The 18,158-nt window shown below is 44.1% G+C and overlaps 2 protein-coding genes across 3 annotated transcripts in view; one reads left to right on the top strand and one right to left on the bottom strand.

Annotated features, from left to right (window-relative positions):
• Positions 1 to 18,158, top strand: part of LOC145507478 (uncharacterized) — a 301,802-nt gene that overhangs the window by 52,972 nt on the left and 230,672 nt on the right. The gene's annotated exons all lie outside the window — the stretch shown is intronic.
• The window catches only part of TNR (tenascin R), a 93,918-nt gene that overhangs the window by 36,979 nt on the left and 38,781 nt on the right, over positions 1 to 18,158 (bottom strand). The window contains exons 8-13 of the mRNA XM_081494042.1: positions 9,330 to 9,419; positions 8,006 to 8,269; positions 6,885 to 7,154; positions 5,595 to 5,714; positions 4,548 to 4,694; positions 1,635 to 1,754 (exon numbers count right to left, since the gene is read on the bottom strand). Coding sequence (XP_081350168.1) covers positions 1,635 to 1,754; positions 4,548 to 4,694; positions 5,595 to 5,714; positions 6,885 to 7,154; positions 8,006 to 8,269; positions 9,330 to 9,419 — 1,011 coding nt within the window. The remainder of the gene's footprint in view (positions 1 to 1,634; positions 1,755 to 4,547; positions 4,695 to 5,594; positions 5,715 to 6,884; positions 7,155 to 8,005; positions 8,270 to 9,329; positions 9,420 to 18,158) is intronic.

Below are 18,158 nucleotides of genomic sequence, written 5' to 3'. Positions count from 1 at the left end.
AGCTTTCTCTCTAAATGCACCACAGGCTGCTCTTTTTCTGGAATTCACATCTTTCTCCTATTCTCTTTTTATCAGATCTAAGATCTGCCTTCTTTATTCCCCTCCACACCCTCACTCCAAATCATAGTGGCCCATCAGGTGTGGCAGACTGATGTGTTGTACTTGCCCACATCATGACACTGCCCATATTGGGTTGTAACTCTTTATTTGTCTGCATCCTCACTAGAAGTGAATTCTTTGAAGATAAGAACTCATGTTTTGCTTTGAATCATTGCAGTCTCAGAGAGTGCATGGCACTTTGGAGGAAAGCAAAATCAGTTGTTGAATGAATGGAAATTGCTATGATGGAACTCTGTGCTTCATATCTGTGAGCAGGTGCATCTGACTGCCTTAAGGGAATAATGAGAGCTTTGATCTAGGAGATCGTGTTGGAACTGAGACTTAAAGGATGAGTTTAATAGGTAAATAAGTGGGGAAAGAGTTTCCTGCTAGAGGAAAGACTATGTGCAAATGCATGTTGGCTTGAGAAGGCAGGTGAGAATTTAGAAATGCAGGGACATAATGTGTAGGGAGGGGTGGTAGGGTTGACGTGTCTTGTGCATGCACACAGCAGGGTTAGGATGTATCCATAGTAATGATGTTCATTCCCTGGGGAGAGTCAGTCATTCGATCAGCTACGTAACTCCAAATGTGATCCACCATGTAGTTTTCCATCTTAATGGGAGGTGGGCCTTTCTAATGCCTTGCTGAGATACTGATGTGCTAGCAGCTTTGCCAGTGAAAAAAGGGGGCCACAAAGTGGTTTGGGCAAAATTCATACTTTGTGAACCTGTGCTGGTATGTAGTAATCATTAATTCCTTTCCAACTTATTTAATAGTTTGTTTTGGTTTCTACTTTCCCAAGCTTTGACAATCAGTTTACTTTGCAGCTTACAGAATTGACTTAATCTGTCATTTTTGAAAATCAAGACATCTGCCTGCCTTCTGTTTTCTGGTATCTTTGTTCTCTGGATTCCTGCCTATAACCCACATTATTCTGTGAGCACATGTATAATTTAGGCAGAGAAATAATTTCCTAGGCCTAGACACTTGAACTACTCAATAGCATTCTGCTTTGGGCTTCTCTATTCAACTTCAAATAGCGTTAAGGTGAGTAAGTATGGCAAAGAAGACATTAAAACTCAAGATCTCATGTTGGCTCAACCTTTGGGGTTGGATATGGGTAGAGAAGATCAAAGCAACAGAATTTAGTAGTTCTGAATTCTTTGTCCCCTGTTATCATGGATGGTTCTTTAGTGTTTTCCTCACTCTGTAAAATATCTAGAAAAGTCAGCTTTCTTGCCCACAGCCTTCTGGGGCAAGTTCTGAGTTTTGTCTTTCAAGTGCTATTGCTGTTTCTATATTGGTTACACGCCCGTTTTGTACTTTTTAGATTTAACTTTCTCAATTCCCATAGTTGATACAGTTCACAGAGTTTGGGGACTATCTTGAGGGCTTTATGGTGAAATTAAAAGCAGGGAAATTTCTAATTTTCTTTCAGATTAAGAAGATTTTTTTTTAAATTTTCATGCTGGTCTTCAGACCCAATCCCCACCATTCCCACCTGCCTAATGCATTGACCTGAGGACACCCACCTGCAAAGTGCGTGAGAACAATGACATAGTTCTCTACTTCACTCATGGGCGCCTTCCACTGCAGCAGGGCTTCAGTTGGAGTGATGTTGGTAGCAGTCAGATCTGCAGGATTGTCCATGGCTGAAACAACATGGGAAAATATCAGGTAGAGGTAAGAGGAACTGCAGGATGGAAGAACAGAGAACTGTCTCCTATAGTTTCACCTAGAATGCATGACTGCTGCTGTGTGACACAAAATAATGAAGTGAGTGAAGACCTCTTTTCTTTCTCTCCTTCTAGTTCCATCAGCCCCTTCTCTTTCTCCCATTTCTCCTTCCTCTCAGGCACCCAGCACTCCCTTAACTGCTTTCAGATCTTTCTTTTAATGGATTCATTAACTTCTTATGTGCAGAGCACTGTCGGGTGTTATGGGGGAGTCTGAGGTATGACTCTTGTGCTTTAGACATTTAAACCTAGATGGAGAAACTAAGAACATATCGAAACTTATATTTTTGTAGCCAATGAGCTAATATGCTTCCCAGGCTCCTTTTACTTGCATAAATGTTGATAGAAGGGGCATGCCATGTGAAACAGTCTCTGTTGATGAACTGCAGGAAGTGTGGTGGGAGTTCCATGAAGTCAGGGAGTAACCCCAGCACCTAGAACTTAGATGTTGCTCAGTAAATACTTGTGGAATGAAGAATGGGACTCAGGTTGCCTTTAACGTCAGATCTGCTCATTGAATTCTTGCTTTGCTACTCACAAGGCTGACTCTGTACTGAGTCCTGGGCTCTTTTTGTGGCATAGAGTGTCAAGGGACTTGGTCCATGCTTAAAGCCAGGAGTGCCTGTTGAGGAACAGAGTTTGTTCATCATAGCACCATATTCTTGTTCTCACTTGCACATGTGATTTAGTTGCTTCAGTTGTGTCTGACTCTACTCTTTGCCACCCTATGGACTGTAGCCCACTAGACTCCTCTGTCCATGGGGTTCTCCAGGCAAGAATATTGGAGTGGGTGGCCGTTTCCTTCTCCAAGGGGTCTTTCTGACCCACGGATCGAACCCTCATCTCCTACATTGCAGATGGATTGTTTACTGCTCCTGTTCCCCGCCTCATTTCCTTACTGCACCTCTCTTCCATGAAGTTGGGATTTATCTTAGAAATGCAGGTTATTACAGTAGTTTAGGTATCAGGTCAACCTATGTATCATGTAATTTAATTTTGGGGACCCAGATACACTATTGATCTCTCCCTCTCTAACTGAAGGTTAGATTGCTTGTCTATGTCCTTTATTTCAAAGAAACAACCATTTACAATTTTAACATATGAATTGTGTCCATAATCTATGCCTTGAACAAGGTCTTCAAATGCAACCTTCCAAAAAGAAACAAAGAAGAAAAATCTTAAGAGACTACATTTAGCTTGACCTCTCTGAGACCTACCATGATACCTTGAGGAGTAATCATTGCCAAAAGTTATAAAATCATAGACCTCACACTAAAGCAACAGCAACAGCAAAAGAACAAAACAAAACATTTCTGTGAGTAATCCAGTTTTTGGGAGTTGCCAAAATAGCTCTGCCTGAACTTGAAGGAGAGAAACTGGGTTGGTGCACTATTGAATATATGCTTTAGCGATACTTGCTTATGACCAAGAACCCAAGGAGCGAGTTTTTGACCTAAGTTGTTCTCTTATACTTTTGGGTTTGGAGGCCCCTGGAGTCCATTTTATTGCCCTCACTGAGAAAAACCCTAATTTCTTTAATGTGAATTTCTAAGACTTAGAGGAATGGACGAGGAGGGCTTCTTTATACTCACTGGGCATCCCTTCAGGTCAACATGTGTTGATACTTTAATGGTCACAGATATCTTGACAGGAAGTGTAAGATTGAACCAAAAACATGACTGTGCTATATGTAGTCACAGGCATGGAAGGACAGTAGGGAAGATGAGAACATCCTGTGATGTCTTCAAGTGAGTAACTTTTTGAGTTTCTGAAGGACTATGTCTTTGGCCATGGCCTTAGAGATGCTCCTTCTGGGCTAGTGAGCGTATCTACAAGAGCAGTGAGGAATTCCAAGCTGCTCTCATTCAGAAAGTGCCCTTCATTCCCTGAGGGAAGTAAGCAACCTCAGGAAATCCAGGAAATCCAGGTGTTCTCTTAACGAGGCAAGCTGGATGTCTTCCTGTGTGTTGGGTCAGTGCACTACTGAATATATCCTTCAATATACAGGAACCATATCATCACTGAGAGTTGTGTCTGGGGTAGGAACCGAAAACTTCCACTGTTCCCTCTCATGTTTTCTGTGGAAAACCTGTCCTAGTTCTGCATGATGGGCTGGCCGAGGAATCGGTAAAGAAGGGCAGGGTAGGGGCTGTCAGAGCCCTATTCTGAAGCCCATCATTTTTCTAGAGAAAAGCACCTCCTTCCTCCTCCTTGGATGATAAAGCAAGAGCAAATGCAGTTACTTGGTGGTTCTGGTCATGTAGAATGAGGGGTTTCATGATTCCAAGGGTCGTTACTGGAATAACAGCCCCCTTTTGTTTTTTCTCTAAGGTAAAGTTTCCCTGTCAGAGTCTTTTAAAAAATTAGATGGGATGAATCACATGTCTGTTCTGGAATTCACTTCTGTCATGAGTTTTGGAGGGTTACTTTTCATATTGGAAATGCCATGAAAATGTCTGACCTAAACCAGTAAGACTCTTAAGAGGGTGACTCTCTAAAGAGTGTGACTCCTAGTGGTACAGAGGAGCTCCAAGGGAGCAACTTTGCAAATTGCTTCGCATAACAATGTGAGTCCTAGAACACCCTGGAGGGCAACCTCCCATCCCCATCCCGGAACCAGTATCCTCTGCTTTATCCAGCATAACTTCTGTTGGTCCCAGGTCCTCTGTTGGGGTCCCGCCTTGGCCCGCTATGGGGAGACGTGCCCACCTGTGTGCACGAGAGTGCAGATCCGCTCACTCTCCTCCCTGCCCCGCACGCTGTTGAGGCTGATTTCATACTCCGTAGCTGGGTACAGCTTGGTGATGGTGAATTCTGTCACCGTGTTGGGCACCACTGAGCTGTCCAGTCGTCCCACTAAGGAAGAGCAGAAGCCACAGGTCAAGTTCCGCAGATCTCACATCAATGCAGCTCATGATACAGGATCTCCCAGGGGCACTTTGTCATGCAGCCCCGATAGATGGGCACAAGGGTCAGCACCCAGTTGGAAGAGGGGGGGCTGGGAATGTTGGAATTTGAAGAGACCTTGCATGCTCATTCCACCCCCTTATTATATAGGATCCCAAGAACAAAGGGGGGAAAAAACTATTTATTAGGCGGTTTTCTAACAAGCTGGTCTCCAAGCAGTATAGAAAGCATGGCTGCAGAGTGGCCCATGCAGCCCAGAGATCTGGTAGTCTGGAAAATTATGCCCCCAGCCCACTGGAAGTGAGCATACCCTCTACTTCCTTAACAATTCCACATGCGCCAGCAAGAGCTGGCAGGATGCAGGTGAGGTCTGGCCCTATTTCTTCTGGCTCATAACTTGGATGGAGCAGCAGTAACAGGACCACCATCACTATAGTTCCCTCCATATAACTCTGTGGTATCTTCAGGCATCCCCCAGGGGTTTTAGTCTTGGACTGTAATTCTCTCAGAAAAGTGCATGTGACCCTGGCCCTTGGCAGATTCTTTTAGAGTTCTCTGTTTCTCACTACATTGTCTGGATAGTGGTGACTGATTACCATGGTTCACTCTACCTGTAAAGGGCCTGCTTCCTGTGTGAATATAATCAAGCCTTTTGTAAGAGGAGCTGGTACATTCTGGGTTCCTTGGCTACTTCTCATTACCCACTCTCATTCTGATGGAGCATGCTACAGAGAGGAGGAAATTGCAGGCAGCGGGGTGATATCCCCTGGGATATGCTAGTTCTGCCATAACAGTCTTCATCCAGTTCCAAATTCTATTCATCTTTGAGAAATCAAGTAACTGTATTACCTTGTGTTGGCCGATAGGATACTCGGTAGTAATCAAAAGATGCAACAGGAGGGCTCCAGGAGACCACAACTGAGTCCTTGGTCACATTGCTAATTGTGATGTCTTTGGGAGGATCAATTCCTACAAGGATCCAGGTGGTTGTGGGGAAAAGACAGAAAGCATAATATGAGAAACAATTTCCTATTTTTGGTTTTATGTGCACCAAGAGCTAATGGTGTCCCAGAGGCAGAAAAGACCTTACTTTATACTAGGGCAACCTTAAAACCGTGATCAGGCTGAAGTCTCACTTGAAATTTCAGATATGGCCAGAGCCATGCACCTAGAGAGTATTTTAACAACATGAAGTCAAGCTGTCAAGGTCTATGCCTGTGTAGCAACTCTTACCTATCTGAAGGCCAACTGGAAAATATCCTTCAAGTTTGTTGTTTTGTTTTGAACTAGGAGTAATGGTCATTTTCTTTGGGGCAGCTTCTTTTGAACAAATTCAACTCTCTCTCTCTCTTTTTTTGTATCAACCACCTTTGGTCAATTTGGAAAAATTGCTATTGACTGTACAGGGATTTCAGAGTACAAGTCCAGAACAAATCCACTTTCCTAAACTGTTTTTTTATTTATATTGCATGCTCTGTCTTTTTAACTACTGGCAGGTTACAGTGCCAAAACAAGCTGAGTGTTTAATCCACTTGTTCAATTCTTGTAAGTATATAAGAAATCACCCAAACACACATGTCCTCACCCACATCACACTCATATTTGTGACTGTATGTAAGAAGGATGAGATGCAAGTGATTCAGTGCATCTCAGAGTACCTCTGTTTTTCAGACAACATGCAGATCAACCCCATTCTCAGAATACCAGGTCCCTATATGGTTGCATGCTAGTTTCATATGATTCTGGGGAAACATCATTCACAAATTGAACTGACTGGGCAGTCAAGAGATGGCTCTCCAGAAGAGGAGCAGATGTCTCCTCACTGTAGAAGAGTGTCCTCTTGGAGACTAGCTCTCTCCAGAGCTTTCTTCTAAGTTGATAGAGGGAGGACCTCTGGCTCAATGCATTAAAGCCCTGGACTCATTAAGACTTCAAGTCTATCCTATCTTCTAAGTGGAAGCTTCCCACCTTATACATTTTGTGCAGCCCTGGAAGAGGTGATTGTTTAAGAACAACTCATAGACCCTCTCTGGATAAACAAGGTGGTTCGCTACTCCTTGGGTGTTTCTCTTTGTAAATTTCATAAAGGTTACCGTGGGAATCCCCATCATCACCTGCTGTCAAGTCCTCCAGCCCCACCTGTGGTGATGGAGCCCACGATGGGCTCAGAGGTCACTGTGCCGTGGACTGCCACCAGGTTCACAATGTACTCGGTAGCTGGCTGCAGGCCCATCAGGACAGCATGCCTCTTGGTGGCATCCAGAGAGACCTCCATCATTTCTTCCTCTTCATCCCGGGGGCTATAGTTGAGAATGAGTCTGTCTGCCGGAGGGGATGGGTCACTCCAGGTGATGTTCACGCTAGAGGAGGTCACGTGAGAAAAGTGCAAGTGGGAGATGGGGCGGAAGCCTGAAAACAGAGGAAATGAATGGTTCTGAAATCCACATAAGGTGGTGGGTCCACTGGGGCAGAGAAGACATCTGACCAAAAAGGTCTGCTTTCCCTGCTAATAAGGACTACACCTTCACTTGTTAACCAGAGCGTCCACATCCTCACTCTCCTATCTCATCCACTCTCCTTTCTCCAAGCCTGACACTGAAAAATGAATGCCCTCGGCAGTATAAAAACAGCATCACCTCTGTGAATTATTCATAATACTGATGGAGGATTTAAAACTTCTATCCTGGAAGGAATTGAACACAATCCCATGGATCCTCTGAATGCCCACTGACTTAGTGCAGGCAGAAAATGAACAGAATTAACTACGCTGACCAGCCTGTAGGAAACCAGACATAATTTCAGGCATGCAGGTAGCCTTGTTCATCTCTCCCCTTCACCTCCAGCTATTCTCTCTTGGGCTTCCCAGACATCTCAGTGGTAAAGAGTCTGCCTGCCAATGCAGGAGACACACAGGAGATACAGGTTCAATCCCTGGGTTGCAAAGATCCCCTGGGGTAGGAAATGGCAACCAATTCCAGTATTCTTGCCTGGAAAATTTCATGAACAGAGGAGCCTGGTGAGGTACAGTTCATGGGGTTGTAAAGACTCAGACCCAACTAAGTGACTGAGCACACACACACACATTCTTTCTTGAGGTATTTATTAATTTCTTCTCTATCTCTTCTTTCTCTACCTTTCTCTAGACTTCTTCCTTTCTCTAGAGGAAATGGGGTATTGGAAGAGTGGGTTGCCTAGATGATCTTCTCATCCTAAGATCCACTGATCCCTGAACCTAGCTGAGATTTCTGCTTCCCGGGTACCTGTGAAGGCATCCACAGTGGACTCCAGGCTCTGCTGCCGGCCCCTCTCAGCTGTGATTGAAATGATATACTCTGCCCCGGGCTCTAGATCTGTCAGTGTATACGAGGTCCTGTCCTTGGGCACAGTGACTTCAGAAGCGATCCCAGAGGACGGGGTAAAGGTAATTCGGTAGTGGTCAATGGGGCCGCTGGCCTTGGTCCAGATGAGGGAGATGGAGGTTTCCGAGGAAGCTGTCACCATGAGGTCTCGAGGACTGTCGAGTTCTGTGGATCAAAATAAGCAGCCTATTTTACATAAGTTCCACATAAGGGCCAGTATTTATTGGAATTAAGCTCCCAGTGGATTTCTAAGCTATCAGTGGGTCTGCTGACCATAAAGATTGGCTTGTCATTGCTGACACTAATCTCACACTTTGTTAAGCACCTTCCCTTTGAAAGATGGCCAGGGGCTTGGCATATAGATGAATAATCTGCAGGAAGGCATTAGTAATTCAAGACACCCACCTGTGGGACAAAGCTGGCTGCTGATTTTTAAGCTCTCCATTTTCTCCCAGGCTTTCTCAGTAAGCTAACCAGGGCAAAACAGGTGCCACCATCAAGTACGGATATGCTATTCCTGGCAAGCATAACTACCTCTGTTCCTGGTGCCATTCTGGCTGACCTGGCCACAGGTGTGCAGGCAACAAGATCTGAGGACTCCTGGGGACCCATGTCCCTGTGGTTCTCTAGAGAGGTTGTCTGTGCTAGACAACCTCGGGACAGGGATTGGTCCCAGTCCCAGAATTCCCAGCCCAGCCCAGGCTGCTACCAGTTACTAAAGTGACTTTGGAATTTGCCTGGGATTTGAAACCAAAATTGTTGGATCCAGAAGAGCAAGAGTCTCAGTGGACTTCTCCATTCTCCAAGCTCAAATGGGTTGTTTCCAAGTCTAGACCTTCAGCCTATGGCCTTTCTGAAGGTACTGTCCTATGGAGTGAGAAGTATCACATTCTGCCTGCTGTGAGATGATCTAGAAGGAAATATGACTTGCTACAACACAGGCTTTTCTGGGGTTTTACACCTCTGCTCTGCACAGCAGTGGGCAGGCAGCCCTTCAGACCATTGGGTAGTACCAAGTGTGAGAAGAGGGTAGGACTCCATCCTGCATGTCAGATGTCAGAGGGTAGGCACAGGGAATCAAAGAGCTACAGGAGATGGTGTTCCTAGGCCAATAATCCTCACCCAGGGACCTGTTTGCTAGGGGGAACTGCCATCTGACCAGTCCTCGATGGCCCTCAGGTCACGGAGTGTCCTGGTCTCTTTCCACACCAGTCTTCCTACTCACCAGTCCTAGCATTCATGGTGGCTGGTATGCTTTGCTGTGAGTTCATGACGGCAGATATTCCAATTCCATACTCAGTGCCAGGCACCAGATCTGTTGGTAGATGCAGAAACAAATGTTATCCCATGTATATCAGGGATGGGGAAGGCTGATTCGGGATGGGGTGGAGCAAATGACCTTAGGCTCCTGTTCAGATCTTGTGTTTAATTCCCTCCTACTTTTATCTATTTGCATTGCTTGTGTGCACAGTCCTGTCTGACTCCTTGTGACCCCATGGACTTAGCTCGCCAGGATCCTCTGTCCATGCGATTTTCCAGGCAAGAATACTGGAGTGGGTTACCATTTCCTCACTTTACCTATTCAGTTCAGTGCAGTTCAGTTGCTCAGTTGTGTCTGGCTCTTTGTGACCCCATGAATCGCAGCATGCCAGGCCTCCCTGTCCATCACCAACTCCTGGAGTTTGTACCCAAACTCATGTCCATTGAGTCGGTGATGCCATCCAGCCATCTCATCCTCTGTTGTCCCCTTCTCCTCCTGCCCCCAATCCTTCCCAGCATCAGGGTCTTTTCCAATGAGTCAACTCTTCGCATGAGGTGGCCAAAGTATTGGAGTTTCAGCTTCAACATCAGACCTTCCAATGAACACCCAGGACTGATCTCCTTTAGGATGGACTGGTTGGATCTGCTTGCAGTCCAAGGGACTCTCAAGAGTCTTCTCCAACACCACAGTTCAAAAGCATCAATTCTTCAGCACTCAACTTTTTTCACAGTCCAACTCTCACATACATACATGACTATTGGAAAAAACATAGCCTTGACTAGATGGACCTTTGTTGACAAAGTAATGTCTCTGCTTTTTAATAAGCTGTCTAGGTTGGTCATAACTTTCCTTCCAAGGAGTAAGCGCCTTTTAATTTCATGGCTGCAATCACCATCTGCAGTGATTTTGGAGCCCCCAAAAATAAAGTCTGACACTGTTTCCACTGTTTCCCCATCTATTTCCCATGAAGTGATGGGACCGGATGTCATGATCTTAGTTTTCTGAATGTTGAGCTTTAAGTCAACTTTTTCACTCTCCTCTTTCACTTTCATCAAGAGGCTTTTTAGTTCTTCTTCACTTTCTGCCATAAGGGTGATGTCATCTGAATATCTGAGGTTATTGATACTTCTCCCGGCAATCTTGATTCCAGCTTGTGCTTCTTCCAGCCCAGCGTTTCTCATGATGTACTCTGCATATAAGTTAAATAAGCAGGGTGACAATATACAGCCTTGACGTACTCCTTTTCCTATTTGGAACCAGTCTGTTATTCCATGTTCAGTTCTAACTGTTGCTCCCTGACCTGCATACAGGTTTCTCAAGAGGCAGGTCAGGTGGTCTGGTATTCCCATCTCTTCAAGAATTTTCCACAGTTTGTTGTGATCCACATAGTCAAAGGCTTTGGCATAGTCAAAAAAGCAGAAATAAATGTTTTTCTGGTATTATCTTGCTTGTTTGATGATCCAACAGATGTTGGCAATTTGATCTCTGGTTCCTCTTCCTTTGCTAAATCCAACTTGAACATCTGAAAATTCACAGTTCACATACTGTTGAAGCCTGGCTTGGAGAATATTGAGCATTACTTTGCTAGTGTACGAGATGAGTGCAATTGTGTGGTAGTTTGAACATTCTTTGGTATTGCCTTTCTTTGGGATTGGAATGAAAACTGACCTTTTCCAGTCTTGTGGCCACTGCTGAGTTTTCCAAATTTGCTGGCATATTGAGTGCAGCACTTTCACAGCATCATCTTTCAGGATTTGAAATAGCTCAACTGCAATTCCATCACCTCCACTAGCTTTGTTCGTAGTGATGCTTCCTAAGGCCCACTTGACTTCACATTCCAGGATGTCTGGCTCTAGGTGAGTGATCACACCATCGTGGTTATCTGGGTTGTGAAGATCTTTTTTGTACAGTTCTTCTGTGTATTCTTGCCACCTCTTAATATCTTCTGCTTCTGTTAGGTCCATACCATTTCTGTCCTTTATTGAGCCCATCTTTGCATGAAATGTTCCCTTGGTATCTCTAATTTTCTTGAAGAGATCTCTAGTCTTTCCCATTCTGTTGTTTTCCTCTATTTCTTTGCACTGATTACTTAGGAAGGCTTTTTTTTATCTCTCCTTGCTCTTCTTTGGAACTCTGCATTCAAATGGGAATATCTTTCCTTTTCTCCTTTGCTTTTCACTTCCCATCTTTTCACAGCTATTTGTAAGTCCTCCTCAGGCAGCCATTTTGCTTTTTTGCATTTCTTTTTCTTGGGGATGGTCTTGATCCCTGTCTCCTGTACAATGTTATGAACCTCCATCCATAGCTCATCAGGTACTCTGTCTATCAGATCTAGTCCCTTAAATCTATTTCTCACTTCCATGGTATAATCATAGGAGATTTGATTTAGGTCATACCTGCATGGTCTAGTGGTTTTCCCTACTTTCTTCAATTTAAGCCTGAATTTGGCAATAAGGAGTTCATGATCTGAGCCACAGTCAGCTCCTGGTCTTGTTTTTGCTGATTGTATAGAGCTTCTCCATCTTTGGCTGCAAAGAATGTAATCATCTGATTACAGTGCTGACCATCTGGTGATGTCCATATGTAGAAACTTCTCCTGTGTTGTTGGAAGAGGGTGTTTGCTATGACCAGTTCATTCTCTTGGCAGAACTCTATTAGCCTTTGCCCTGCTTCATTCTGTACTCCAAGGCCAAATTTGCCTGTTACTCCAGGTGTTTCTTGACTTCCTACTTTTGCATTCCAGTCCCCTATAATGAAAAGGACATCTTTTTTGGGTGTTAGTTCTAGAAGGTCTTGTAGGTCTTCATAGAACCGTTCAACCTCACCTTCTTCAGCGTTACTGGTTGCTGGTAAAATAGATTTTACCTATTAGGAAATCCACACCAAGTCAAGAGGATGAACTGGTCAGTGCAGAGCTTCCTTCTTGCTCCCAGTCTCCTTGGGAAGGCAGTGGGGCTGTCCTGCTCAGTGACCTTCAGAACTGTGCTCTGCTGTGGAAGTCTCCTCGAGGCACTTAGAGTCTCAGGTTGGCTACAGCTGGTGAGGGCATTTCTTGCTTACACTGTGAATTGGGGGAGTATATAATTGGCGACTGTGTGGACATAAACTTGTAAGGCATTTGTTGAACATTGTGGATGAAGAACAATCTGCACCTGTTATAGACAGGGACTGAGGCCATATGGGGATGTCTGCATCCTTTCTGGGGAGCAACTGTGGATGGACTGTCTCGCTGAGCACAAGGCTGTTGGGTCTTCAATATAAGGGCATGTAGTAGCCCTGTTGCTGTGGGCTCCCTACCAAGGGCACTTCAATGTGAGGATGACTTCTGGGGGACCCTAGGGAGCTGGAGAAAATGGAAAAAAACTTCCCAGCTACAGAGGGAAATTCTTTAGGGTTCAATACAAAGGATCACTGGGGATCTCCCAGAATATCTAGAATTATCTGGGGTGTCTCCCTATCCTCTTACCCACATTCATTTTCAGTTTAACCAGTTTGATGGATATATTAATTTTCTATTTATGTTTCAGCAAATTACCACAGTCTAGTGGCTCAAAACAATACATCTATTATTTTACAGTTCAGGAATTTGGCAGGGCAGTATTCTTTCTGGAGACTCTAGGAAAGAATTTATTTCTTTACCATTTCTAGCTTCTACAGGTTGCCTGCATCCCTTGGCTTGTGGTCTCATAATTCATCTTGAAAGTCAGAGGTATAACATTTTTTCAAATATGTTTTTTTCTCTGAGCTCTCCTTCCATGATTCCATCTTCTACTCTGATCTCTCTGCATACTTTTAAAAAGGATCCTTGAGATTACACTGGTCTTCATTAGCACAGGATAGTCTCCCAATCTTAAGATCCTTAACATAATTACATCTATAACTTCCTTTTGTCAGTGTAAGATGACATAGTCACACATTCCAGGGATTACAATGTGGACATCTTTGAGGGCCTTTATTCTAGCACCAAACTAGCATCAAACTCACCCTCATTTATTAAGACTGAAATTGTAAAAAAATACAACAAGATCAAATCATCATCTGTGGGTCCCTTGTTGTCAGTCTGAATCCTTTTGGGTATCTCTTTGTGTAGGCTCAACTAGAATCAAGACTGATGATCATGCTGTTCTTCATTTATATGATAACACTTGTTCTTTTCAAACTACCTGTTTTTTGAAAAAAAATTTTTAAGGGAATACAGTTGTTTTACAGTGTTGTATTAGTTTCTGTGTACAGCAAAGTGAATCAGCTGTATGTATACATATACATATATTCCGTCTTTTTTGGATTTCCTTCCCATTTAGGTTCCTCAGTGCTCTGGTGATCTGACTGTGTTTTGACCATTTCCACAACCTTATGAGGAATGTGAGATGGGGAGTCTTTTCCCCATCTGCATTAGTTTCCCTCATGACCTAGTCATCTCCGAAAGGCTTCATCTCCTAATATCATCACACTGGGATGAGGATTACAACAGATGAATTCTTGGGGGACACAAACATTTTGGGCTTCCCTGGTGGCTCAGTCAGTAAAGAATCTGCCTGCAATGTGGGAGACCTGGGTGGCTGCCATGACAAAGGATCGCAAATTTGGTGGCTTGAAACTACAGAAATGTATTCTCTCCCAGTTCTGGTGTCTAGAGGGCCAAAATCAAGGTGTTGGTAGACCCATGATCCTTCCAAAGGCTTTAAGCAGGGAATCTTCTTGATTCTTCCTAGCTTCCAGTAGCTGCTGGGAATCCTTGGTTGTATGCCTTGGCTTTCAGCTGCATCACTCCAGTCTCTACCTCTCTTGGCCCATGGTGTCTTTGTCTGCTTAGGCTGCTATGGGCTGGTGACTCAAACAATAAACGTGCTTCGCACAGTTCTGGAGGCTGAGAAGTTCAAGATCAAGGCACCAGCAGATTTGATGTCTGGTGAGTTCCTGCTTCCTGGTTCATAGACCATCTTCTCGCTGTGTTGTCATACAGCAAGAGAGCAAGAAAACTCTCTGAGGTCTCTTTTATGAGATCATTAGTCCCATTCATAAGGACTCTACCCTCATGACCTAGTCTTCTCTCAGAGGCTCCATCTCCTAATACCATCACACTGGGATGAGGATTACAATAAATGAATTTGGGGGAGACACAAACATTTCAGGCTTCCCTGGTGGCTCGGGCGGTAAAGAATCTGCCTGCAATGTGGGAGACCTGGAGTCAGTCCCTGGGTTGGGAAGATCCCCCTGGAGGAGGCCATGGCAACCCACTCCAGTATTCTTCCTTGGAGAATCCCCATGGACAGAGGAGCCTGGCGGGCTACAGTCCATAGGGTCACAAAAGAGTCGGACATGACTGAGCAACTAAGCACACACACAAGGCAAAGAGTAAGTCTGTGATGAACTGGAGATGACCCTTGGCTCCTGGCCTCAGGGGTCAGGGCTTTTAGGGCTGAATGCCTTACCCTTCCCTTCAGTTCCTCCCCTCCCCCCAGAGCAGCTGTGACCTCCCAGGAGCCCTGAAGGAAGAGGGACAATTTTGACAGGAAATGCATCGAGCAACCCTTCCTTAACAAGGGCTTGGTTTCAGGAAGGTGAATGCTGTGTGGGAGCCAGAGGGTTCTGCACCCTCTCCTCAGTATGGTTTTAGTACAGCCTGTGCAGTGAGTCCCCCATGCCCAGGTAAGGCAGAACCTACCAGGCCTTACTGACCAGGCTCTCAGGTCAGAATGTGTTAGAATCAGCCCCTTTTTTCCTCTTCTCAAACCGGCTCCAGCCAGTTCCTTACCTTTAGTTCTTTCTTTTTCTAAAGTGTCAACATTGGGACTTCCTTAGTGGTCCATCAGTTAAGAATTGCCTTCCAGTGCAGGGGGTGTGGGTTCGATCCCTGGTTGGGGAACTAAGATCCCACATGCCAATGGGAACTAAGCCTGCGAGTCACAGCTACTGAGCCCACGCACTCCAGAGCCCGTGCACCACAACTAGACACTAGCCTGTGCACCGCCAACAGAAGACCCCACGTGAAGCAGCAGAGATCCTGCATGCCACAACTAAGGCCAGGCACAGTCAAACATAAATAAAGAAATAAACAAACATTAAAAAAAATAAAGTGTCAACACTGGTGGAGGTGAACTTTGAGCTCTGCTGTACATTAATATTCAGGTTCTGCCACTTTCTATTAGGTTGGTTCAAATTAGGTAATTGTGGTGGTTTGGGATTGTGAATTTTAAATCATTGTAACTCGTTTCAAACACATCTTTATTAATCAAAATGGAACCATTACAATTAACACAATTTTGCCAAGGAGCAATAAGCTTGCTTATTCCTGTAGTGTAAAAATCCATGCTTCAGGGATTTAACAAACTCTTGGAAAGCATTTTCTGCCTCCTGTTGGTTGTGGAAGTGTTTTCCCTGCAAAAAGTTGTCCAGATGCTTGAAGAAGTGGTAGTTGGTTGGCGAGCAGTGACGTAAATATGGTGGATGAGGCAAAACTTTGTAGCCCAATTCATTCAACTTTTGAAGCGTTGGTTGTGTGACCTGTGGTCAGGCGTTGTCGTGGAGAATTGGGCCCTTTCTGTTGACCAGTGCCGGCCGCAGGTGTTGCAGTGTTTGGTGCATCTCATTCATTTGCTGAGCATACTTCTCAGATGTAATGGTTTCACTGGAATTCAGAAAGCTGTCGTGGTTCAGATGGGCAGCAGACCACCAAACAGTGACCATGACCTTTTATTGGTGCAAGTTTTGCTTTGGGAAGTGCTTGAGAGCCTCTTCTTAGTCCAACCACTGAGCTGGTCATTGTCGGTTGTCATATGAAATCCACTTTTCATCACACATCACAATCCAATCAAGTAATGGTAGCGTGTTACACAGAATAAGAGAAGATGATACTTCCAAATGACAAGTTTTCTTTTTTAATTTTTGGTCAGCTCATGAGGCATCCACTTATTGAACTTTTTCATCTTTTCACAATTTGTTTCAAATGCTGAATGACCATAGAATGGTCGACGTTGAGTTCTCCAGCAACTTCTCACGTAGTTGTAAGAGGGTCAGCTTCGATGATTGCTCTCAGTTGTTGTCAACTTCTGATGGCCAGCCACTGTGCTCCTCATCTTCAAGGCTCTCATCTTCTTTGCAAAACTTCTTGAACCACCACTGCACTGTACGTTCATTAGCAGTTCCTGAGCCAAATGGGTTGTTGATGTTGGAAGTTATCTCTGCTGCTTTACAATCCATTTTGTACTCAAATAAGAAAATCGCTCGAATTTGACTTTTGTCTAATATCATTTCCATAGTCTAAAATACATATAAAATACACAGCAAGTAATGTCATTAGCAAGAAACCTAAAGTGAGAAATACGCATTAAAATGATGTATAACATAACCACATTTACTTAAGAATATATTCCAATATTGAATGGCAAATTCTAACAATGCAAAACCTCAATACTTAAGCACCGACCGAACATACTTGTGTAATTCTGATGCCTTCACATCTTTGAGCTTTATTGTCCATGGAATGGTAAGAGTAATAGTGTCTATCTCAGAGGGTCCTGGGGATTAAATGAGCCAATGTAGAGAAAGTATAGTACCTGGCCCATCGTAAGAGTAGCCCATAGCATTATTACCTTGCTCAGAGAACTATTTCAGGATTTTGAGTCATTTTTTGGTGAGCCTCAGACAGGTACAGGTTGGTCCTTGGCACACCTGTTGTCAGTTTGCTGAAGCTTAGCCACTGACTCTGATGAAACCAGGGATTTAGGGAGTCCAGGTGTCAGCAAGGAGCTGGCCCCTGGCTGGGCCGGTACCTGTCACTGGATTGAGTTGGGCTATTGCAACGCCCCCAGATCTGTTCAAAGCACATATTTATCTCTACCAGTATGTTCGGCAAGTCCCAGGTACATACTTGGCTGGAGAAATTAGATTACCTTTGGGACATAAACTACTCTCAGACAACTGATTGAGACCTTCAATTGCCTATAATGAAGTAGAAATTTTCCGACGTAGATGAAGGGTGACAGATTGAGGGAGGAAGACAGAAATTATATGTTGCCAAACGGATCCAGCATGTACCGTTTTCATCTGAGTTTCTTATTTATGAAGCTTAAATGAAATGTTCAATAATTTACAACAGAATCATCTTCTCCCAGAAAAGTTCAGAGTAGAATTTAAAGTACTTTCTTTCCAAGCTTTCTGTCTAGGGGATGGGGAAGTGGGACTCATAGGTTCTTGCCTGCTGCTTTTCTTTGATTTTCAGCAGCTTTCTTCCTGTGCTACAAGTGAATTGTTGCTCTTTGCCAGCAGGTAAAATACACCTTCTGCTGGAAAAGAAAATGTGTACCCAAGGCATAGCGGATACACTTATATATCAGCACTTGGAAGACTCCTAGGGATTTCTCACTTTTTAAAGACCCCATTGCTCTCTATCAATGTTCCCTTTATCTTTCTGTCCAACTCCTGCAAGTAGTAGCATATGAATGGCTCTGCTCCCTTTTTAACAACAGCTCAGAAAATTCATCCCATGGGAAACCACCACTCTCCATCCCTTATAGAACTTCATTGGTTCAGCTCAGAGGATGACACTTCTCTCAACTCTTTCCCTGCATATCCATTCTTCTTTGAACACTCAAAGCACACAGTTCATGCACTCAACAAACAAGACTAAAGGTCTCCTTTGTGCTGGGCACAGGGTTGTGTACTTGATACAAGGGTGAGCTGAATGGAATCACCCTTGTCCTTAAAGAGATAAAAAGAAATCTGTACTGAAAAGGAAATTCATTACTTATTGAGCACCCATATATACCTTGAATATTCACTGGAAGGACTGAT

This window comes from Giraffa tippelskirchi, chromosome 5 (genome assembly GCF_054371585.1).
Source record: "Giraffa tippelskirchi isolate mGirTip1 chromosome 5, T2T-mGirTip1v1.2.pri, whole genome shotgun sequence".
In the NCBI taxonomy this organism is placed as follows: domain Eukaryota; kingdom Metazoa; phylum Chordata; class Mammalia; order Artiodactyla; family Giraffidae; genus Giraffa; species Giraffa tippelskirchi.
This window is presented reverse-complemented; position numbering and strand designations above follow the sequence as displayed.